This window comes from Pleurodeles waltl, chromosome 5 (assembly GCF_031143425.1).
Source record: "Pleurodeles waltl isolate 20211129_DDA chromosome 5, aPleWal1.hap1.20221129, whole genome shotgun sequence".
NCBI classification, from domain to species: domain Eukaryota; kingdom Metazoa; phylum Chordata; class Amphibia; order Caudata; family Salamandridae; genus Pleurodeles; species Pleurodeles waltl.
The window spans coordinates 1,819,704,725-1,819,730,058 of NC_090444.1; the positions used below are offsets into that span (position 1 = coordinate 1,819,704,725).

The window sequence follows — 25,334 nt, forward strand, 5'->3', positions numbered from 1 at the left end:
GTTCTGTTACCCAGAATCCTTTGCCAACCCTAACATTTGGCAAAAAAAAACACTTTTCCTCACATTTCGTGATAGAAAGTTCTGGAATCTGAGAGGAGCCACAAATTTCCTTCCACCCAGCCTTCCCCCCAAGTCTCCCGATAAAAATGGTTCCTTGTGTGGGTAGGCCTAGTGCCCACAGCAGGAAATTCCCCAAAACACACCCTAGACACATCACATTTTCCCCAAGAAAACTGAGCTGTTATTTGCAAAGTGCCTAGCTGTGGATTTTGGACTCTAGCTCTGCCAGCACCTAGGGAAACCTAGCAAAGCTGGACATTTCTGAAAACTAGGCACCTAGGGGAACCCATGATAGAGTAAGTTGTAGTGCTCGAACCAGGTTCTGTTACCCAGAATCCTTAGCAAACCTCCAAATTAGGCCCAAAAAACTTTTTCCCTCTCGTTTCGGTGCTGCAAAGTACTGTAATCTGAGGGGAGCCACAAACTTCCTTCTACCCACCGTTACCCCTGGTCTCCTGATAAAAATGGAACCCCACTTGTGTGGGTAAGCCTAGTGCCCGCTACAGAAAATGCCTCAAAACATTATGTGAACATATCAAAATGATCAAATACAAAACTACCTGTTTTTGCAGGGGTAGGAGGGCACCTGCATTTTTGGTCCTGGGCTCAGCAGCGATCTAGGGAAATCTACCAAACCCAAACGTTTCTGATGAAAACTATGCACCTGAGGCAGTGCAGGGAGGTGAGACTTGCATGGATCCCCCAGTGTTTTCTTACCCAGAATCCTCAACAAACCTCAAATTTAGCTGAAAAATCAATTTTTTTCCCACATTTCTGTTTGGGTTCACTGCATTGGGACAAATTTCCTACCACCCAATGTTCCCCTCAGTCTCCCGGTAAAAATGATCTCACTTGTGTAGGTGGGCCAAGTGCCTGTGATAGGGAAGAGCCAAAAACATGTCGAAAATGAGGGGGAACCAAAGAGTGTCCAAAAGGGCAGTTTGAAAAAAAAAAGTTTTTAGGCTGACAAGTGGGGCAGAATTTTTATCGGTATAGATGCGACAGTGCTGGGTGGTAGGAATATTTTGGATTCTGGAAGGTTCCATCACAAAAATGTGGGGAAAATGTGTGATTTCCAGCAAAGTGGGAGGTTTGCATGGCATTGTGGGTACGAAAATGGTGCAGGGTGCATGTGAAGCACACCACCCTGAACTTACCGAGATGTTTAATTTTTAGTTGTGTCTAGATCTCGTAGATTTGTCTACATAGCAGCATCCCAAAGTTCAAAAAGTGACGCCCTCACCATTCCAAATGGAACGATTTTGAGAGTTAGACAAGCTCTCATGGCCCAAATGTAAAACCAAAACCCCAAATAATCTAATGTCCTCTTGCTTGCTTGCTGTGGGAAAGATGTTTTAGTGTGCGGGGGAGAGCTGAAAGACTATTACCCACTTCAGTTGGAGTGGGGCATAACCATGCCCATATTGGTTGGTAGCCACCAACCCACTATTTTTTAATTTTTTTATTGCCTAGCATCTAGTAGTCTTTCTGCCCCCGGCAGAACAACTTTGTCCCCATTTATTTGGGGTGAAGGTATGGCCAAACACCCCTCCCCCCCTCCCCTTGCCTAAGCGGTCACTCCCCTTGCGTGAAACACAAAAAAAAAAAAAAAATCCCAGGTGTCTAGTGGTTTCTGCCCCCCTGGGGGCAAATTGTCCAAAAAAAAAATAGGCCAATTGGCCCCAAGGGGGGTGAAATGTCCAAAAAACAATATGCCCCCCCTCCCCTCCCCTCCGCCTGCCAGCCGTAGGGGTCGCTCCCCACATGTAAAAAAAAAAAAAAAAAAGATCTTTGGTGTCTAGTGGGTTCTGCCTAATTAAAATAGGCCGATTTGCACCCCGGGTGGGCAGAAAAGGCCTAATAATTAATTGCCCCCCTATTCCCCTTTAATCCTTGCTCATGAAATGGGGGGTGGGAGGCCCACGGGGAGACTAGCGCTCCCCCTGTGGGCCGGGTGCAGGACGAGCTGGTCTCGTCCTTGGCACAATGCTACCATGGCAGAGGACGAGACCAGCTCATACCAGGCACCCGAGGGGTTAACAAAGTTTTTATTTTTGTCTGATGTCCATAAAAACACAAAAGCAACATATTTTTACTACTGTGCACAAACATGATTGTAGTAATTACAGTCTTTACCTCATACAAATGCAGACCAATGCCATAGTTAATGGTTCTTATAAGGAAATCATTAAATTTTACTGTGTCGGCATAACATGTTGCTTCCTTTTGTTATCTGTGTTTAAAGGAATAACCAACTTGCAAAAGTGCACGGAAATAACGTTGTTCTTGTAGGAACACATAGTTAATCTTTCATGTCCTGCTGTGTCAGTTTACATACTGTAAAATGTTCTGCATTACATTTGCTCACAGGTGCCTCTACATTTGTTTCTGCGACTGCTCCCCTGTTTCCTAAAAAACATTTATTGGTTGGCATTCTGATTGCAGGCTCCCAGACAGGCATTCATTCATATGTAACTGCTTTGACTGCACACCTGTAGGTATGCGTGGTAAAAACTGCTATCTCGTAGTATGAAGTAACAAACCTCCATCTCAACGTTGGCTCTGTTTCCAGTGTGCACTCAGGATCTGGTTTGTTTTATTAACAGCTATGATGGTGCATCACCAACGGGTATGGGGCATTTGGGAGGGAGGAGGAGGGGGATTGATTTGAAACTAAGACATGGGTCCCAAATGCTGTCCCTCCCCAATCACTGTAAACTCACCGGTTCCTACCCCGTGGAATACCACTATGGCCTTTATAACTTTCCAATAAAATTGTGGCATCTGTTTCAGGTGGGGCAGAGCATGTCCTTTTATTTTTGATTAAAATACATGGGAATCTATAATCCTAGTATGAACCGCAGTCACTACTTCCTTCCTGATCAGCGCCTTGTGACTCATGAGCTCGCCGATTATAAAGAAAAAACGCCAGAACTCAACTATTATAAGGTTATTACAATCACATTCTGACGTCACAATGGCTGCTGCCAGAGCTGAGGTGAAAAGCAGGTCAGGTCACGGAACATAATTCGGCACCTGTTCAAAACAACACAAATGCAATAATGCTTTTCTTTATTCTGCTCTTTTTAGGGTCGAGTGCAAAGCGCTCTGTCCCTGGTGTAATCTCTGTGTGGGCTTTTAACCACGCCTATGTCACGCCCGTCAGTTTGGTTGGTACGTGGGCTTGCCTTTTGAAATTCGCTTGAGTTAATTTGTGAAAGACATGCATACGTCATGCCTTTTCTGGTGTTTAGCCCGCCTCAAGTGCACCGGCCAGCTACTGAAAACATACAAGACTCCATGTTTTCAGTATGGTTTCTGGACTACTTTTTCTCTTAAATTCGTAGGTAGAACGATCTCGCTGGGCAGTAGTCGAGCACTTTGCATGACTGTTACATGGATATTTGCACTTTTGCCGGTTGCGTGGATAATTGCACTTTTGCCGATACGTTTCACTGCAAGCAAACATCTGTTTCCTTTTGTATGTCTGCTTTGCACTCATGGCGGCTGTCTGCTCGCTCATGTGATGTTTTACTTTTCATTTTCAGTTTGTGGCAAGAAAAGTCTGGTTGGGAGTTTACAGCGCTAATAGCTTTAACTTGAGAAACGTGCAACCCATTGCATTGCAAATGCTTGTTTAATTTTGTAAGTGTAGCTAACTACAAGGGGGGCAGAAACCTCTAGGCACCAGGGATCTTTTTTTTTTTTTCTTTTTGTCTTGTTCTGTTCTTTTGGAGGTGGGGAGCGACCCCTTAGGCAAGGGTCGCTCCCCTAGGGGGCAAATTATATTTAGGCCATTTCTGCCCCCCTTGGGGGCAGATTGGCCAATTTTTATGAGGCCAATCTGCCTCCAAGGGGGACAGAAACCACTAGACACCAGGGATTTTTTTAATTTTTTTTATCTGAATTTCACGCAAGGGGAGCGACCCCTTAGGCAAGGGTCGCTCCCCTGGGGGTAAAATTAATTTTAGGCCATTTCTGCCCCCTGGGGGGGGGCAGATCAGCCTATTTTGATTAGGCCGATCTGCCCCCAAGGGGGGCAGAAACCACTAGGCACCAGGGATTTTTTTTTCTTTTTGTTTTAGAGATGGGGACCGACCCCTTGGAGGGGAAAATTGTATTTAGGCCATTTTTGCCCCCTTTGGGGGCAGATCGGCCGATTTTTGCTACGCCAATCTGCCCCCAAGGGGGGCAGAAACCACTAGGCACCGGGGATTATTATTTTTTTTTTGCGCCAATGTCACGCAAGGGGTGCGACCCCGTACGCAAGGGTCGCTCCCGGGGGGAGGGTTGGGGGGGTGGGGGTACAATTTATTTTAGGCCATTTCTGCCCCCCTTGGGGGCAGATCGGCCGATTTTAGGTCAATCTGACCCCAAGGGGGCAGAAACCACTAGGCACCGGGTCTTTTTCTATTTTTGCACCAATGTCACGCAGGGGGAGCGACCCCGTAGGCAAGGGTCGCTCCCAGAAGGGGGTTGGGGGGGCAAATTCATTTTAGGCCATTTCTGCTCCCCCTGGGGCAGATCGGCCTATTGTTATTAGGCCGATCTGCCCCCAAGGGGGCAGAAACCACTAGGCACTGGGGATTTTTTTTTTGGCGCCAATGTCACAACAGGGGGAGCGACCCCGTAGGCAAGGGTCGCTCCCGGGTTAGGGGGACAAATTTATTTTAGGCCATTTCTGGCCCCCCTGGGGGCAGATCGGCCTATTGTTATTAGGCCGATCTGCCCCCGGGGGGGCAGACACCACTAGGCACCAGTTTTTTTTTTTTTTTTTTTGCGCCAATGTCACACAAGGGGAGCGACCCCGTAGGCTAGGGGCACTCCCGGGGAGGGGTTGGGGGGGTGGGGAGGCAAATTTATTTTAGGCCATTTCTGCCCCCCCTGGGGCCGGCTGAGCTAGAGGCCAAAATCCACAGGTAGGCACTTTGCAAAAACACCTCTGTTTTCTGTGAAAAAACTTGATGTGTCCACGTTGTGTTTTGGGCCATTTCCTTTCGTGGGCGCTAGACCTACCCACACAAGTGAGGTACCATTTTTATCGGGAGACTTGGGGTAACGCTGGGTGGAAGGAAATTTGTGGCTCCTCTCAGATTCCAGAACTTTCTGTCACCGAAATGTGAGGAAAATGTTTTTTTAAGCCAAATTTTGAGGTTTGCAAAGGATTCGGGGTAACAGAACCTGGTCAGAGCCCCACAAGTCACCCCATCTTGGATTCCCCTAGGTCTCTAGTTTTCAAAAATGCACAGGTTTGGTAGGTTTCCCTAGGTGTCGGCTGAGCTAGAGGCCAAAATCTACAGGTAGGCACTTTGCAAAAAACACCTCTGTTTTCTGTCAAATATTATGATGTGTCCACGTTGTGTTTTGGGGCATTTCCTGTCGCGGGCGCTAGGCTTACCCACACAAGTGAGGTATCATTTTTATCGGGAGACTTGGGGGAACATAGAATAGCAAAACAAGTGTTATTGCCCCTTGTCTTTCTCTAAATTTTTTCCTTCCAAATATGAGAGTGTGTAAAAAAGACGTCTGTTTGAGAAATGCCCTGTAATTCACATGCTAGTATGGTCACCCCGGAATTCAGAGATGTGCCAATAACCACTGCTCCTCAACACCTTATCTTGTGCCCATTTTGGAAATACAAAGGTTTTCTTGATAGCTATTTTTCACTCTTTATATTTCAGCAAATCAATTGCCGTATACCCGGTATAGAATGAAAACGCACTGCAGGGTGCAGCTCATTTATTGGCTCCGGGTACCTAGGGTTCTTGATGAACCTACAAACCCTATATATCCCCGCAACCAGAAGAGTCCAGCAAACGTAATGGTATATTGCTTTAAAAAAACTGACATTGCAGGAAAAAGTTAGAGTAAAACGTAGAGAAAAATTGCTGTTTTTTTCACCTCAATTTCAATATTTTTCTTTTTCAGTTGTTATTTTCTGTAGGAAACCCTTGTAGGATCTACACAAATTACCCCTTGCTGAATTCAGAATTTTGTCTACTTTTCAGAAATGTTTAGGCTTCTGGGATCCAGCATTGGTTTCACGCCCATTTCTGTCACTGACTGGAAGGAGGCTGAAAGCACAAAAAATCATAAAAATGGGGTATGTCCCAGTAAAATGCCAAATTTGTGTTGAAAAATTGGGTTTTCTGATTCAAGTCTGCCTGTTCCTGAAAGCTGGGAAGCTGGTGATTTTAGCACTGTAAAACCCTTTGATGATGCCATTTTCAGGGAAAAAAAACACAAGCCTTCTTCTGCAGCCACTTTTTCCCATTTTGTTTAAAAAAAAACGAAATGTTCACTGTATTTTGGCTAATTTCTTGGCCTCCTTCAGGGGAACCCACAAAGTCTGGGTACCTCTAGAATCCCTAGGATGTTGGAAAAAAAGGACGCAAATTTGGCTTGGCTAGCTTATGTGGACAAAAAGTTATGAGGTCCTAAGCGCAAACTGCCCTAAACGGCCAAAAAAAGGCCTGGCACAGGAGGGGGAAAAGGCCTGGCAGCGAAGGGGTTAATGTGAAAGAGCTACACACCAAGGTTCTAAGTGGTTTGTGGAAAAGGTGATGGTGTGGTTATGTATTATATGGGTTTAAGTACCCCCTGGTGTACATAATAAGGATATTCCAAGTCACTGCAGAGCTCCATAACCTTATAAATGAACTGTGCCTCATTCCTCTATATGGTTATGGAACTCCTCACTTAGTTGCAATAACCTCATTTTATGCCAGGGTCACTTTATCCCTTATTTGAAGAGTAGTACACCAACATTAGTATGTTATGTTAGTAACTGGGGGTAGGCGGTGTGTGTGCGTTTGATAGTAAAGAAAAGAATTTAAACAGCTGCACTGTTATACAGAATTAAGTGAGCAAGATATGTTTTCCAACCATATATGTAAATAAAACGGAAAGAGGAAACTAAAAATGTGTTTTTATGTTCACCTTCGTGATTATTTTTGCTTGTCTTTTATAGGCACTGTCAGATTCAGATCAAAGCACTCGCCAAAATCCATGCATTTGTCCAAGACTCGTAAGTATATTTGGCAGTCTTCCTTAAGGATAAACATTAATCGTTCTTTTTGTTCCACTAATGATGCAATATTGTAACAATGTGCTCATGGTATTTCCAGAGAACATACCTTAAGAATTCATTAGCAAAGTTCAAGTGAAGAGAAAGTAAAAGGTTAGGAATTTAAATGATAGGTTTAATTGGATTTGCTCCAGAAGTGTATTCCTCTTTGTGACTAGAGTCCTGTCCCTGGGATTCTGCGCTACAAGAAAGTCATAGAGAAGACCATCAACAAGCAACTTACCAACTTCCTTGAAGACAACAGCCTACTCGACCCCTCTCAGTCCGGATTCCGAGCCAATCACAGCACAGAAACCGCCCTCATCTCAGTCACAGACGACATCAGAACCCTGATGGACAACTGAGAAACAGTTGCCCTCATCATCCTCGACCTCTCGGCTGCCTTCGACACAGTCTGCCACCGAACCCTAATATCCTGCCTCTGCTCCACCGGGATCCAAGGACAGGCCCTGGACTGGATCACCTCCTTCCTCTCCAACCGCTTCCAAAGAGTCTACCTCCCACCTTTTCGCTCAGACCCCACCAAGATCATCTGCGGTGTCCCACAAGGTTCCTCGCTCAGCCCAACACTCTTCAATGTCTACATGAGCCCCCTCGCCGACATCGTACGCAAACACAGCATCATCATCACCTCCTACGCCGACGACACTCAATTGATACTTTCCCTCACCAAGGACCCCACCAGCGCCAAGACCAACCTGCAAGATGGAATGAAAGACGTCGCAGATGGGATGAAACTCAGCCGTATGAAACTGAACTCAGACAAAACAGAAGTCCTCATCCTCGGAAACACCCCGACCGCCTTGGACGACTCCTGGTGGCCCACGGCCCTTGGCACCACACCGACCCCCTCAGACCACGCACGCAACCTCGGTTTCACCTTGGACCCACTTCTCACCATGACCAAACAAGTCAACGCCGTATCATCCTCCTGCTTCCTCACCTTCCGCATGCTCCGAAAGATCTTCCGTTGGATCCCCGCCGACACCAGAAATGCCGTGACCCACGCCCTCGTCACGAGCCGCCTGGACTACGGCAACACCCTATACGCAGGAACCACCGCTAAACTCCAGAAACGTCTGCAACGAATTCAAAACGCCTCCGCCCGCCTCATCCTCAACATACCCCGCAACAGCCACATCTCCGCCCACCTGAGACACCTGCACTGGCTTCCCGTCAACAAAAGGATCACCTTCCGACTCCTCACCCACGCGCACAAAGCCCTCCACAACAAGGGACCCAAATTCCTCAACTGCCGCCTCAACTTCTACACTCCCACCCGTCCTCTTCGCTCCGCCAACCTCGCTCTCGCCGCCGTCCCTCGCATCCGCCGCACCACGGCGGGTGGGAGGTCCTTCTCCTACCTGGCGGCCAAGACATGGAACTCCCTCCCCACCATCCTCAGGACCACCCAGGACCACTCCGCTTTCCGGAGACTACTCAAGACCTGGCTCTTCGAGCAGCAGTAACCCCTTCCCCCTAGCGCCTTGAGACCCGCACGGGTGAGTAGCGCGCTTAATAAATATTTTTGATTTGATTTGATTAGTCTTCAACTGTTAGATTTTGAGGAATAGTCTCCAAACGGTAAAGGCACATTTGTTATTCAAATTGGGAGCTGGCCTAGTATTCCCATTAGTCCAATTGAAAGTTTAGGGACCATTTGATTGATTAATTGGTCCTTGGATTCCAGTTAATTGGACATTCTTCTTAACAGGATTTCTGTCACCAAGGTATCCACCATCACTTTGTAAAGACTTTCGTCGGGTGTTCTCCAGGTTTCTTGAATGATGACTTTTTGGGATGACTTTTCAGGGTCGAGCGCGCAAGAGCTCTTGCCCCTTTTGTAATCTATCTGTGGGCTTTTAAGCACGCCCATGTCACCCCCTTCACTTTCATTGGTTCGTGGGCTTGCCTTTTAAAAATCGATTCATTTAATTTGTGAAAAGAATGCATATGGCGTGCCTTTTCCGGTGTTTAGCCCTCCTCGACAGCACTGGTAAACTACTGAAAACATACAAGGCTCCATGTTTTCTGCATGGCTTCTGGACTACTTTTTATTTTTATTTCCGCAGCACAATTTTGCTGGGCAGTAGTCGAGTGCTTTGCATGACATCGACCCAGTTACATGGATAATTGCATAAGTGCCAATACGTTTGACTGCGAGCGAACTTCTGTTTCCTTTTGTATGCTCCTCGACGCTCATGGTGTGGCACTTTGAATCAACTCGCTTGTGTAAAACTGTATTACTTTTCATTTTCAATTTATGTGGCAAGAAAAGTCCGGTTAGGACTTTCAACACTAATAGCTCTAAGTCGAACAAATATGAGACCCATTGCGTTGCAAATGCTTTTTTTATTCTGTCAAGGACTGTTTATACCGGCAACATTGTTGTATTATATCCGTCTCTTCCCAAAGTGCTTTCCAACATTCAGAATTGGGTCTAGAGTCTCTGTATCTGTACTCCTTGCAGGCCTTTAAAACAATTTTTAGAGAGTTATCTGTTACTCTCAACTACAGACCCATGTGTTCCTGACCATCCCCATACCTCTAATCAAGCCTTGTATGATTACATTGGCCAAAGAGCCAGTGCTAGCCAAAAGTATCGCCTAGCACTGTGAACCCATAATAACATTTGTTTTTTGTATATTTCATAGTTGCAACTATTCTACTGAATTCACCTGGAGCTAGTATTTTTCTTTTTCTAAAGCAACATAACGACTAGACACTGATGTTATTAGGTTTTATTTACTTGAGTTATACTGAATCCAAGTTTCTATACCCCATCGATCTTCAATATTAAGGTTTGACAGTTTGACCCTGCTACTCAGAGTATAATGCCTAAAAATGTTAACTTGTTATCCAGTTACACTACTGTTGGGGCACTGCGATACTGGTGGTTCATGACCACACAAACCCAGGATTCTGACCATTGACTACCACAGGAGTCCACAAAAACAGCCTTGCATTACTTCTACGGGTTTATCTCAAGCGCCGGCATGAAAACCACTTACAGCCAAAAACTGTAATTACAGTGATTCAGTTTTCTCTTTCAAGTTCATTGCAGTTTATTTGGCCAGTAGAAAACAATCCTAATTCCTTAATTTTCCTTGAATATGTGTGGATTTTCAGGGGTTGATGTGTCTCCATGTAATGCACATAGGAGGAGGATTGCCAGGCCACTTGCATTTGATGATCATCTGCAAATCCTGGAATAAATCATTGTTTCCGGACATTTCTAACATTAATTAGTCTTCAGCTAAATCCCTTAACAGTACATTGTTGAGTAGAATACCAGGTTTCATTACACCCTAGCCATTCAGAGATGACAAGATCTAGTTAGAGGGGAGAGAAATGACTATGAACAAGGAGAATGACAAAAACACTAATCTAGACACTAGGTGTCAGTTGTAAAGGTCCTGTGGCTGCTCAGCCCTGTCCTACTACCATACGCTCTGGACAAAGCAAGCGATCCCTGTGGTTTGGTCCTCTCATTGCAGTGAGTGAGGTTCCATCAACTCCAGCAGGGTTCCTGGTTAAGAGAATGCATATTCAACAATTTCATATGAGGGGTATGGATAGTGTTTTTTTCTACTATATAACATTTAGTATATTTTTCACCAGTTTTCTGGTCCCTCAATCGAAAAGAAAATCTCTCTGACAATCATTTTCAGTACCCTCAGAATAGGTACCCACAGTAATCTTTCAAGCATTTCTACTTTCTGCTTAAGCCTGGACTCCTTAAGTGTAAATGTTTTAGGCCTTTTATGTCTGAGCATCACTATCGTTGTTGTGCAAAGGGCTTGGAGCCGATCCATTACTTACTGCTCGTGGACTTCATTGTCACTCATTTGCTGCTCGTCTGTGCTGCTCCTAGCCCCCTCCCACTTGCTCATCTGTGCTGCTTCTAGCCACCTCCCTTCAACTCACCTGTCTGTGCTGCTTCTAGCCCCCTCCCTCCCACTGCCCCTCTGTGCTGCTTCTGGCCCCCTCCCTCCCACTGCCCCTCTGTGCTGCTTCTGGCCCCCTCCCACCCACTGCCCCTCTGTGCTGCTTCTGGCCCCCTCCATCCCACTGTCCCTCTGTGCTGCTTCTGGCCCCCTCCCTCCCACTGCCCCTCTGTGCTGCTTCTGGCCCCCTCCCTCCCACTGCCCCTCTGTGCTGCTTCTGGCCCCCTCCCTCCCACTGCCCCCCTGTGCTGCTTCTGGCCCCCTCCCTCCCACTGCCCCCCTGTGCTGCTTCTGGCCCCCTCCCTCCCACTGCCCCTCTGTGCTGCTTCTGGCCCCCTCCCTCCCACTGCCCCTGGCCCCCTCCCTCCCACTGCCCCTGGCCCCCTCCCTCCCACTGCCCCTGGCCCCCTCCCTCCTGCCCCTCTGTGCTGCTCCTAGCCCCTCCCTCCCGCCCCTCTGTGCTGCTCCTAGCCCCTCCCTCCCGCCCCTCTGTGCTGCTTCTAGCCCCTCCCTCCAGCCCATCTGTGCTGCTCCTAGCCCCTCCCTCCCGCCCCTCTGTGCTGCTCCTAGCCCCTCCCTCCCGCCCCTCTGTGCAGCTTCTAGCCCCTCCCTCCCGCCCATCTGTGCTGCTTCTAGCCCCTCCCTCCCGCCCATCTGTGCTGCTTCTAGCCCCTCCCTCCCGCCCATCTGTGCTGCTTCTAGCCCCTCCCACCCATCCGTGCTGCTTCTAGCCCCTCCCGCCCATCCGTGCTGCTTCTAGCCCCTCCCTCCCGCCCACCCGTCTATGTTGCTTCCCACCCGTCTATGTTGCTTCCCACCTACCCGTCTGTGTTGCTTCTAGTCCCCTCCCACCCACCCATCTGTGTTGCTTCTAGTCCCCTCCCACCCACCCATCTGTGTTGCTTCTAGTCCCCTCCCTCCCACCCACCTGTGTTGCTTCTAGTCCCCTCCCTCCCACCCACCCATCTGTGTTACTTCTAGTCCCCTCCCTCCCACCCACCCATCTGTGTTATTTCTAGTCACCCACCTGTCTCTGTTGCTTCTAGTCAAGTCTGTGTTGCTTCTAGTCACCTCCTGCCTTTCTGTGTTGTTTCTAGTCCCTTCCGCCCACCCACCCGTCTGTGTTGCTTCTAGTCGCCTCCCTCCAGCCCACCCACCCGTCTGTGTTGCTTCTAGTCGCCTCCCTCCCACCCACCCTCCCGTCTGTGTTGCTTCTAGTCGCCTCCCTCCCGCCCACCCACCCGTCTGTGTTGCTTCTAGTCGCCTCCCTCCTGCCCACCCGTCTGTTGCTTCTAGTCCCCTCCCTCCCACCCACCCATCTGTGTTGCTTCTAGCCCCCTCCCTCCCACCCACCCGTGTTGCTTCTAGTCCCCTCCCACCCACCCATCTGTGTTGCTTCTAGTCCCCTCCCTCCCACCCACCCATCTGTGTTGCTTCTAGCCCCCAAATCTGTGTTGCTTCTAGTCCCCTCCCTCCCGCCCATCTGTGTTGCTTCTAGCCCCCAAATCTGTGTTGCTTCTAGTCCCCTCCCTCCCACCCATCTGTGTTGCTTCTAGTCCCCTCCCTCCCACCATCCCACCCATCTGTGTTGCTTCTAGTCCCCTCCCCCCCACCCATCTGTGTTGCTTCTAGTCCCCTCCCCCCCACCCATCTGTGTTGCTTCTAGTCAAGTCTGTGTTGCTTCTAGTCACCTCCTGCCTTTCTGTGTTGCTTCTAGTCCCCTCCCTCCCGCCCACCCATCTGTCGCTTCTAGTCCCCTTCCTCCCACCCATCTGTCGCTTCTAGTCCCCTCCCTCCCGCCCATCTGTGTCGCTTCTAGTCCCCTCCCGCCCACCCGTCTGTCGCTTCTAGTCCCCTCCCTCCCGCCCACCCGTCTGTGTCGCTTCTAGTCCCCTCCCTCCCGCACACCCGTCTGTCGCTTCTAGTCCCCTCCCTCCCGCCCACCCGTCTGTCGCTTCTAGTCCCCGTCCCTCCCGCCCACCCGTCTGTCGCTTCTAGTCCCCTCCCTCCCACCCACCCGTCTGTCGCTTCTAGTCCCCTCCCGCCCACCCGTCTGTGTCGCTTCTAGTCCCCTCCCGCCCACCCGTCTGTGTCGCTTCTAGTCCCCTCCCTCCCGCCCACCCGTCTGTGTGGCTTCTAGTCCCCTCCCTCCCGCCCACCCGTCTGTGTGGCTTCTAGTCCCCTCCCTCCCGCCCACCCGTCTGTGTCGCTTCTAGTCCCCGCCCACTCGTCTGTCGCTTCTAGTCCCCTCCCTCCCGCCCACCCGTCTGTCGCTTCTAGTCTCCCTCCCACCCACCCATCTGTGTCGCTTCTAGTCTCCCTCCCTCCCACCCATCTGTGTCGCTTCTAGTCTCCCTCCCTCCCACCCATCTGTGTCGCTTCTAGTCTCCCTCCCACCCACCTGTGTCGCTTCTAGTCCCTTCCCTCCCGCCCACCCATCTGTCGCTTCTAGTCCCCCTCCCACCCACCCATCTGTCGCTTCTAGTCCCCCTCCCAACCACCCATCTGTGTCGCTTCTAGTCCCCTCCCACCCACCCATCTGTGTCGCTTCTAGTCCCCTCCCACCCACCCATCTGTGTCGCTTCTAGTCCCCTCCCACCCACCCATCTGTGTCGCTTCTAGTCCCCTCCCACCCACCCATCTGTGTCGCTTCTAGTCCCCTCCCACCCACCCATCTGTGTCGCTTCTAGTCCCCTCCCACCCACCCATCTGTGTCGCTTCTAGTCCCCTCCCACCCACCCATCTGTGTCGCTTCTAGTCCCCTCCCACCCACCCATCTGTGTCGCTTCTAGTCCCCTCCCACCCACCCATCTGTGTCGCTTCTAGTCCCCTCCCACCCACCCATCTGTCGCTTCTAGTCCCCTCCCACCCACCCATCTGTCGCTTCTAGTCCCCTCCCACCCACCCATCTGTGTCGCTTCTAGTCCCCTCCCACCCACCCATCTGTGTCGCTTCTAGTCCCCTCCCACCCACCTGTGTCGCTTCTAGTCCCCTCCCACCCACCCATCTGTGTCGCTTCTAGTCCCCTCCCACCCACCCATCTGTGTCGCTTCTAGTCCCCTCCCACCCACCCATCTGTGTCGCTTCTAGTCCCCTCCCACCCACCCATCTGTGTCGCTTCTAGTCCCCTCCCACCCATCTGTGTCGCTTCTAGTCCCCTCCCACCCACCCATCTGTCGCTTCTAGTCCCCTCCCACCCACCCATCTGTGTCGCTACTACCCACCCATCTGTGTCGCTACTAGTCCCCTCCCACCCACCCATCTGTGTCGCTTCTAGTCAACCTCACACCCACCCATCAGTGTCGCTTCTAGTCTTCTCCCACCCACCCATCTGTGTTCCCCTAATCTGTGTTGCTTCTAGTCCCCTACCTCCCACCCACCCATCTGTCGCTTCTAGTCCCCTCCCACCCACCCATCTGTGTCGCTTCTAGTCCCCTCCCACCCACCCATCTGTGTCGCTTCTAGTCCCCACCCACCCACCCATCTGTGTCGCTTCTAGTCCCCACCCACCCACCCATCTGTGTTCCCCTAATCTGTGTTGCTTCTAGTCCCCTCCCACCCATCTGTGTTGCTTCTAGTCCCCTCCCTCCCACCCACCCATCTGTGTTGCTTCTAGTCCCCTCCCTCCCACCCACCCATCTGTTGCTTCTAGTCCCCTCCCTCCCACCCACCCATCTGTGTTGCTTCTAGTCCCCTCCCTCCCTCCCACCCATCTGTGTTGCTTCTAGTCCCCTAATCTGTGTTGCTTCTAGTCCCCTCCCTCCCACCCGCCCATCTGTGTTGCTTCTAGTCCCCTCCCTCCCACCCACCTGTGTTGCTTCTAGTCCCCTCCCACCCACCCACCTGTGTTGCTTCTAGTCCCCTCCCACCCACCCATCTGTGTTGCTTCTAGTCCCCTAATCTGTGTTGCTTCTAGTCCCCTCCAACCTACCCATCTGTGTTGCTTCTAGTCCCCTCCCACCCACCCATCTGTGTTGCTTCTAGTCCCCTAATCTGTGTTGCTTCTAGTCCCCTATCTCCCACCCACCCATCTGTTGCTTCTAGTCCCCTTCCACCCACCTGTGTTGCTTCTAGTCCCCTCCCACCCACCCGTGTTGCTTCTAGTCCCCTCCCACCCACCCGTGTTGCTTCTAGTCCCCTCCCTACCTCCCATCTGTGTTGCTACTAGTCAAGTCTGTGTTGCTTCTAGTCACCTCCTGCCTTTCTGTGTTGCTTCTAGTCCCTTCCCTCCCTCCCACCCACCCGTCTGTGTTGCTTCTAGTCCCCTCCCTCCCACCCATCTGTGTTGCTACTAGTCAAGTCTGTGTTGCTTCTAGTCACCTCCTGCCTTTGTGTTGCTTCTAGTCCCCTCCCTCCCGCCCACCTGTCTGTGTTGCTTCTAGTCCCTTACCTCCCGCCCACCCGTCTGTCGCTTCTAGTCCCTTCCCTCCCGCCCACCCGTCTGTGTCGCTTCTAGTCCCTTCCCTCCCGCCCACCCGTCTGTGTCGCTTCTAGTCCCTTCCCTCCCGCCCACCCGTCTGTGTCGCTTCTAGTCCCTTCCCTCCCGCCCACCCGTCAGTGTCGCTTCTAGTCCCCTCCCACCCACCCGTCTGTGTCGCTTCTAGTCCGCTTCTAGTCCCCTCCCACCCACCCGTCTGTGTCGCTTCTAGTCCCCTCCCACCCACCCGTCTGTGTCGCTTCTAGTCCCCTCCCACCCACCCGTCTGTGTCGCTTCTAGTCCCCTCCCACCCACCCGTCTGTGTCGCTTCTAGTCCCCTCCCACCCACCCGTCTGTGTCGCTTCTAGTCACCTCCCACCCACCCGTCTGTGTCGCTTCTAGTCCCCTCCCACCCGTCTGTGTCGCTTCTAGTCCCCTCCCGCCCACCCGTCTGTCGCTTCTAGTCCCCTCCCGCCCACCCGTCTGTGTCGCTTCTAGTCCCCTCCCGCCCACCCGTCTGTGTCGCTTCTAGTCCCCTCCCGCCCACCCGTCTGTGTCGCTTCTAGTCCCCTCCCGCCCACCCGTCTGTGTCGCTTCTAGTCCCCTCCCGCCCACCCGTCTGTGTCGCTTCTAGTCCCCTCCCGCCCACCCGTCTGTGTCGCTTCTAGTCCCCTCCCGCCCACCCGTCTGTGTCGCTTCTAGTCCCCTCCCGCCCACCCGTCTGTGTCGCTTCTAGTCCCCTCCCGCCCACCCGTCTGTGTCGCTTCTAGTCCCCTCCCGCCCACCCGTCTGTGTCGCTTCTAGTCCCCTCCCGCCCACCCGTCTGTCGCTTCTAGTCCCCTCCCGCCCACCCGTCTGTGTCGCTTCTAGTCCCCTCCCGCCCACCCGTCTGTGTCGCTTCTAGTCCCCTCCCGCCCACCCGTCTGTGTCGCTTCTAGTCCCCTCCCGCCCACCCATCTGTGTCGCTTCTAGTCCCCTCCCGCCCACCCATCTGTGTCGCTTCTAGTCCCCTCCCGCCCACCCATCTGTGTCGCTTCTAGTCCCCTCCCGCCCACCCATCTGTGTCGCTTCTAGTCCCCTCCCGCCCACCCATCCGTGTCGCTTCTAGTCCCCTCCCGCCCACCCATCCGTGTCGCTTCTAGTCCCCTCCCGCCCACCCATCCGTGTCGCTTCTAGTCCCCTCCCGCCCACCCATCCGTGTCGCTTCTAGTCCCCTCCCGCCCACCCATCCGTGTCGCTTCTAGTCCCCTCCCGCCCACCCATCCGTGTCGCTTCTAGTCCCCTCCCGCCCACCCATCCGTGTCGCTTCTAGTCAGTCTGTGTTGCTTCTTGAATTCCCACCTCCTTGTCTGTGTTGCTTCTTCCCTTCCCATCCCCGTTTTTCTTGTCCCCCCTCCCACCACAGCAAGTGTCTTGTTCCCGTCCCACCACAGCAAGTGTCTTGTTCCCGTCCCACCACAGCAAGTGTCTTGTGCCCCTGCCACCACAGCAAGTGTCTTGTGCCCCTGCCACCACAGCAAGTGTCTTGTACCCCTGCCACCACAGCAAGTGTCTTGTGCCCCTGCCACCACAGCAAGTGTCTTGTTCCCCTGCCACCACAGCAAGTGTCTTGTTCCCCTGCCACCACAGCAAGTGTTTTGTTCCCTTCCCACCACAGCAAGTGTCTTGTTCCCCTGCCACCACAGCAAGTGTCTTGTTCCCCTGCCACCACAGCAAGTGTCTTGTTCCCCTGCCACCACAGCAAGTGTCTTGTTCCCCTGCCACCACAGCAAGTGTCTTGTTCCCCTGCCACCACAGCAAGTGTCTTGTTCCCCTGCCACCACAGCAAGTGTCTTGTTCCCCTGCCACCACAGCAAGTGTCTTGTGCCCCTGCCACCACAGCAAGTGTCTTGTGCCCCTGCCACCACAGCAAGTGTCTTGTGCCCCTGCCACCACAGCAAGTGTCTTGTGCCCCTGCCACCACAGCAAGTGTCTTGTGCCCCTGCCACCACAGCAAGTGTCTTGTGCCCCTGCCACCACAGCAAGTGTCTTGTGCCCCTTCCACCACAGCAAGTGTCTTGTTTATTCTTTTCCTACCCTCTCAGCCCCTCCCCCTGGGCTGTGGTACTTATTTTCCTTCCCCACCCTTGTTACTTGTACCGCTGACACCCCACCCGGTGTGTTGCTTGTTCCATTCGCACCCCACCCCGCATTTTGCTTGTTTCACTTCAACCCCACCCTCTGTGTTAAGTCTTCAACACCCACCCACCGTGTCACTTCTTACCCTCCTACCCTACCCACGATGGTGCTTCTTACCCTCCCACACCCCTCCATGTTGCTCATTCCCTTTTCACATATGTTGCTAATTCCATTTCTACAACCTTTGCCCCGCCACCCACCCCTCACCCCCCCTTTTTGTTCTCCATCCCAACCCGATTGACAATGCCAATCGCTCGCCCGTAGGTAGGACATACTGCCAGTGCATGCTTTGTTTTGAGGAGACTATTGTTATGCTTGAGCCTGGATTTTCAACCTTCGTTTTCACACCAATCATGTTTACTGATGAAGAACTGAATTAACCTTCCAGCTAAATGATGTATTCTTTGAGTCTGTGCTTGATTGAATTTATGAACATTATTTCTTGCTTGATTAGTTGCTGCTTACCTTCTGCCCCTACACAGGTCTCCTTATTGTAGGAAACCACCATTGGCCTGCCAATCTGCCTTTCATCACTTTAGCTTTTACCAATGCATCTTCTGCTGCAATTTATTTCCCTTTCTTTATTGTTTTAACATTCAGGTTTAGTAATAATAGAAGAAGGGTAGCCATTAAGATAGTCTAGTGACTTAGAGTGCCCACATGACACCTCCTGTGTTGTGCAAGTCAGAAGATTGAATCCCTGCAAGGCAAACTCATCTTTATATTTTTGAGGCCGGTCAGTTAAGTATTGTTTTATTGGGTAGTACTTACGGTGCCTAGGAATGGCAGAACTGCGGTACAAAGCACAATGTATAAAATAGTTGATATTACGATGCACATTCTCTCTCTGAACCCTCTGATGTAGCCCTTAGTCATGACTGTTTTGCACCTGTGTCCCATCTTCAGTGAGGGAGAGTTCCCCGCCCTTGGTCCCTCATGTTAATACTAGTCTTCCTTTCATAGCTACAGGGTGTCAATGGTTTAAAAGCAAATACAGTGAGGAAACCCCCCTTTATAACTGACTTTATTTTTAATTCAGGAGATGTTGGCAGGTACCCTTTAAACAGCTTGCTTTTTCGCAGACATGCATAGTTTGCATTTCGAGAACCAGCAGAAAAAGAAGTGCATCCCTTTGTACTTCTGACTGACACCTTTTTAACCTCAACAGTGCATTTATATAGACTCTTCCACTGCAAAGTTTGAATTAACATGTTCATCTTAAATATGAAAAAAAATTATATTTTTTATTCCTTTGTCAGCTTTCAGTAACTAGTAAATTATATTTTATTAGTGTTCAGTTTGCTTTCATGCAGTGAATAGATGCACGCATTGGTTTTAAAATCGAGCTGACCTCTTTTTGCCTAGAGGTAAACGGTATAGGCTCTGAAAAATATCTTACAGAGAGGAACTGAAGGTTCCAGGGAGCCTGACGTGCAGCTCTCTTCTCTGCTTCGGCCGTCCTTCACTGATGCCGGATTAATAGTCTTTAAAAAAGGGCCAGCCTAACTATATAATAGTGTGTTCACAGCCAACAGGTACTTGGAAGTGAGAATGTCTAATGTATCTATCTTTATATGACTACAGCTCTTACCTGGGCAGTGCAAAAATACTCTATACATCTTTAAAATAAAACCAAAGCCGTATAAAAAATAGGACTGTTGCTGATACAAAGTCCCCAGGCTGCAACTACCCATTGAGTGCTTTAGGCTGGTTCGAAGAGTACGAAAATTGTACATTATTTTCTTTTTTTCTGCAAAGTTTTTATCGTGTAAACCCCAAAGTTGTTTAGTTTACATAAATATTGCGACGTCTGAATGGTTTTACATTTTAAAAACCGTAATGTCAGAGAGTGAACAGAGCAGTTTGAAGGGTGTTGCGAGAGGATGAATCACCAATAGTGTGTAAGGTAGTCACTGAATTGCAGGCTTTAAGATTTAGTTGAGCACATTGCAAATTAAAACTACAGTAGAGAAAGGTCACTTGTTTCTATATATAACAAATGATCATTGTAATTTATTTTTCATTTTCCATTTATTTAAAAAAGACAGCTTTTAGATTAACTATTAGAAAAAAATTGAGGTTCTCTGCAGTTGTCCTCCAGAGTTGATCTCCTTTCAGTTGCAGGGAGTGAACTCAACTCTTTACTGCTTCCGGAATTACAGTGCCTTTCTCATGGAGTCCTTGAGTCCCAGACACTCAAAAAGCCAGCAAAGCTAAGCCAGTGATGAAACTCTGAGCTCTGACGGCTCTATAGTTTGTTGATTGGAATAGTATTTAAGTGTGGGTTATATTTAACATAAACCAGCATTGATGATTAGGATGTTCTTTGTGGTTGTTTGTGCAAATCTAATTGTCTTTCTCTTTTTAGAACCCTGAGTGAACCGCGACAAGCAGACATCCGAAAAGACTGTCTACAGCTCTGGGGGGTGAGACATTTCTTGCATAGCTAAAACTGCTGTTGCCTTCTTCCCTGTGGCCCATTTGTTTTAAGTATTATCTCTTTGCCTGTCACATACCAAATAATATGTGTAAACCTGCTGTGCACTTGATATGTTAAAAGTTGAAGTTAACTGAGCTAACACAGTAAACTGTAGCATTAATAGCCTGTTAATCAGAAGAGTTAAAAATGAGCACAAAGCAAGTGGATGTGTTGCAGTCAGACAACCAAAATAAGCCATTGCTTCAGATACATTTGTTTTCCCTGGGATGAAATGTGATAGTCCTAGTATGTTGTTGATCACCCATATTTACTTATATGTCTTAGTTATTTCCATTCACTTGTTTCTGCTTGGCCTGGTTAAGACGCTACTTTTATATAAAAAGATTTCTATGGGGCAATTCCCAGCATTATCATGTGAAGTTAATTTTGGCCAGGACAGTTTAATAGTAGTATCTTCTGGAATTATGTAATGTACAGTTATCTTAAGAAGTTATTTTTTTAGTGGTAGTGAATTAATTGGAAGAGTAATCAAGAAAACAATACTATTCAATAACCCATCTAAAGTTGGTGCTTCCACGATTTCCAGGAGGGAGGCTCAGTTTACTGTGTTAACAGGAAGAAGACACAACTCTGCGTTGTCTAAGACGCAGAACACACAATACACTATTTGTATTGAATCCTCTGTGATTATTGATCAAAAACCTGTGTGTAGAGGTTTGAAAATGTTGTACTCGTTGAGGTAGTTTTATAGCTCAAGTTTGAAGGGCTTTTGCTATGCTGGTGAGTTTGATATGGAACAAAGATTCCTTAGGACATTTGGACCTGCACCAGTGTGTTTTTTTTTATTTTTTTTTTAAAGATATGGGGTGACAGTCGATTTCAGACAGGTAGTGTTATGGCTGCGTTGGCTGTGTTAGTCAAGTAGCCCATCATGTTAATCTTTTCATTTTGTATTATCTCTTTAAAGTATATCCATTTCTTTGATGGCTTGCTGAGTAAGTTCTTTTGTACTATCTTTAATTGAAGTGGGGAGGGAAACTTTTTTCTCTTTGTTTTTTCAACAAAGAAGTGTGAAAATTCGTTAACGTTTTCTATTCTAATAGAGAAGACAAGAGACTCTAGAAAGTCAGCGTGGGTAGTCTAGACTTGCTATTGGAGGTGAGCCGGATTAGAAACTCAGCCACAGTGCAACAAAGTAAATGACCTTTATTTAGAGGTAGGAAATATGAGCAGTAAAAAGTACAAAACACACAGAAAACCAGAAGGTGCCACATATACGACCCCCAAATGCTTACATTGCTTCCTAGTTGCATTAACTCTGTGGCTGCACTCGGGTCACAACTACCTTGTGCTTGGGATTTTTCATACAAGGGATTCAATTCTGTGCAATGAAAACAGATGCAGCTTTTTTTCAACATATTTTTATACTGGTCCATTTCTAAGTAAAGGTTTTTGTAGATCGCATAAAACCGAAGTGTCTGCAACCTAAGTACCAAAAATGGGACAGCCGCTATTTAAAAGAAGCTTTAAAAAGCCACATCTTAACCGCCTTCATGAAAAGGATGAGGCTAGATTTGGAGCGAATGTCAACTGGCAGTGAATTTCAACGTTTACCCGCAAGGAACGAGAAACTCTTGCCCCCACCCCCATCTTGCTTTGTTGGTTGAAGCTAAAGCTGACAGTTTACTACCTGAAGATCTCACATTGCGTTGTGGTGTGTACCATTTAAAGACATTTTGTAGCTATCGAGGACCACTGCCATACAAGGCTTGATGAGTAGTGCACAAGGCCTTGAACATAATTCTGTCAGGGACAGGCAACTAGTGCAGATCTTTGATCTTGTCTGAGACAGGACTAAACTTAGGGATGTGAAAGAGTAGTTGAGCGGCTGCATTTTGTAGGAATTGTAGTTTAACCAGTGCCCTCTTGTTCAAGCCCACACACCAGAAATTACAATAGTCAATACTTGATGGTATGAGGGCCACCACAAGTATCTTTTGCAAATCCTCTGGGACAAAAGGAAAAATCTTTTTCAAGGACTTAATTAAATAGAAACAGGAGGATGTAATAGAATCAAGCTGGTCGGAGAAGCCCAATTGATCATCACAAATCACTCCCAGGTTCTTTGCTTTCCTAACTGGAGCAGAGAGAGGCCCGAAGTTATCTGGAGACATTAAAAAAATCGGTACCATTCCCAAACAGTAATACCTCCGTCTTCTCTGAATTCAGTTTCAGACAACTGTCCCTCATCCAAAATGAGACGTGTCTTAGGCAGCTGTTAAAGTTAGTAGCCACCTCATCCATCTTTAAGGATGTGGGCAGAACTATCTGTGTGTCATATGCATAAGAGATGACGTGCAAATCCTTACGATTGAATGATCTTCATGAGAGGGGTAATGTAGATGTTGAACAAAGTGGGCGATAGGGAAGGGTGAAGGGCTGAGACTTAAAACTGCCATCGCCACTCTCTGCTTGCTCTTAGATAGGAAGGAGGTGATCATCAGTATGCCACACCCTCTATCCCAATATCCCTCAGTTGGTTGATCAAAACTGAGTGACTAACTGTGTCAAACGTGGCTGAGAGATCTAGGAGACACAACACTGCTTTTCCACCCTTATCTACCACCTTTCGGGTTTCCTTTGTAGCACTGAGAAGCACTGACTCGCTACTATGTTTGGAATGAACCCATGTGAGTCGTATCCAGAATCTCATGTGAGTCCAAATAATTTGTAAGGGCTTCATTCAAGGCTTTCTCCAGTATTTAGGCGGGCAAAGGTAGCCTCGAAATAGGCTGATAGTTCTTAACTATCAAAAGGTCAGAGGAGAGTTTTTTTTTTTTAATGGGCAGAATTTATGCTTTTTTCTATTCTGTGGGAAAATAACCAATGGTCAATGAATTATTTAAAAGTTTAGTCAGGTGTATGGCTAGGATGTTAGAGACGGAAAGTAGCACATAAGGTGGGCTTGGGTCTGCGGGAGAACCTGATTTGGTAATTTCAAACAATTGGGTGGTTTTATCTATTGTTTAAACCAGACAATTATGTAGGCCTCCAGTGTTGCCTCCCTACTTGATGGGCCACATCTACAGCAGGTGGAGACCCTAGTATTGGTTCCCCCTGAGCCAGGAACAAATGATTCAAAAACACATTTGACATCATTCAGAAAGAACTCTATTTAGTTGCACAAATATTGGTCGAGAATAAAAATGTTTATGTTGTTCAACACTTGAGAGAAGTGACCGATTTAAATAATTCAGCTGTGGCGTCTTTAGCAGAACTTATCCTATTTTCATAATATTTTGACTTAGCATTTTATAATTGCAGCTTTACACTCATCACAGACCACATTATAGGACTGTCTCGCTATGCTATCATATTCTTTCCTCCATTGACGCTCCAACGTACAACATCTTTGCTTAATTTTCTTAAGTTCCAAGAACCAAGCTGGGCCACTTAGTGGGTAAAGTCCCAGTGGCTGAGTTTTCAGCACATAAACATTAAAATAGTACCTCTCAAGACTCAAAACCCTTCAGACAACAATGGCCCCACCAATAAAAGCCATAGGTGCATTATAGGGTATCTTTTAAGTTCTGTTTGGAGATTCTATCATCAGTGTCTAGTCAGGACACTGTTCACTAAGTTTTAGTCTTTAATTGGGAGTAGGTGTCATACTGGGTGGGCACTGTTACTCCCGCTAGGGTGCCTTAACTTTAGTTCCCCCTACCTCGTAAGCTGTGAGTTGAAATTGTCCATTGGTGGGGGTGCTTATGAAACCAGTGGAATCTACTGTATTTGGTCCAGTGGCTTCAACAGCTCCCACTTGAAACTGAATGTTTGATGGCATGCATGGCTATAGATACACGTGCTCTGCATCCTTCCGCCATCCAGTGTTGGGTCCGAAGGTTGCGAATTGTTTTTGTCCGAAAAGTCCATTGAGTCACAAGGTAGTGACACTCCTCTGCTTGCTGGAAATGCTCTTGGTCCTTAACTCCATCTTCAGATTGTTTTCTTCTACTGTGGGGTCTGATCGTGTTCTCTCAGAGCTCTGGAATGAGACCGCATTACATCTATTTGTAGGCGCCTTTCCGTTTCTGTCCGAAATGTCACTCCAAATTCCCTCAGACAAATCAATATCAGGCCTGTAACCTCTGCTTGTCGCTGGAACATAGGGAAAAAGACTGTGAAGCCTGCCAGTCGTTCTGGTCGAAAAAGACTCTGCGAGACAGAAGAGCTTGTTGCCGAGAAATGCAGGGGAAAGAAGTTGAGAAAACGCCCAACATCTTCACTATCCAAGACTCCATTTCGGACGCAGAAAAAAGTAACAGGACATCCAGGAGGCTTCCGCTGCTGAAGAAGAGGCGGTTTCCATTCAGTACTCTGAGGCAGTAACAACTCTTGAAATGCAGGAAATCTCTCCAGGTCAAGAAACAGCAAGTAAACAGCCCCTTGCTCCACACAAAGAACTCACCAGTTCGGAAGCAAAGTTGATGCAGCCGCCACTGTCTTTTGGCCATGACAGGCATCAAAAGACTTTTTTTCAGATGCCCTGCCCTCAGTCTCTGCACCAAATCCTAAACTGAATATAACCACCTCTATCCTGAGCGGAATGACATTGGCTCCAGTGCCGAAAACTTCTACATCCCACTCGGCGACCATTGTTTCAGCATTGAAAAGATTGCCTGCCTCGGCTTCGATAACTTCGGCGCCAGAAATGAAAAGCTTTTCGGCACTTAAAAAACTTGAATCCAAACATTCTGAGCTGAAAACACCAACAGTCAATTCTTCTAAAAATTAAGCAACAGCTCCAACTTAAGCAGGCACAGCTTCATATCCAGCCACAAATGTGGAGAGTCACGGTTAAAACTGCTGGCCTTAGAAACACCTACGCCTCCAATTGAACACAGGAGAATAGACAAAGACTTGTAAGCGGTTCAACCACCTCTGCCGACATCTCCTTCACCAACCACACCACTACCGCCTCAAACTTCTCCTCAGCATTCTCAGAGTGACCCTTTGGATATTTCTCCGGAAGGCTCACCTCATTGCTTCCAGGATACTCAAGACACTGGGGATGACATAGCACACTTTCAGGGCAACAGACGTAGACACATACACTGATACAGAAGCTTAACACCTAGAACTTCACCACCTGATGACACCACTTCTTTTCAAGAACTAGTGGGAAGCGCAGCTACATACCATTAG

General features: G+C 48.6%; 1 protein-coding gene across 5 annotated transcripts in view; it reads left to right on the top strand.

Annotated features, from left to right (window-relative positions):
• The window catches only part of CMTR1 (cap methyltransferase 1), a 419,501-nt gene that overhangs the window by 205,623 nt on the left and 188,544 nt on the right, over window positions 1-25,334 (top strand). For all 5 annotated transcript variants that reach the window (XM_069236317.1, XM_069236319.1, XM_069236315.1 and 2 more), the window contains 2 exons: window positions 7,031-7,087; window positions 20,058-20,115. In XM_069236317.1, coding sequence (XP_069092418.1) covers window positions 7,031-7,087; window positions 20,058-20,115 — 115 coding nt within the window. The remainder of the gene's footprint in view (window positions 1-7,030; window positions 7,088-20,057; window positions 20,116-25,334) is intronic.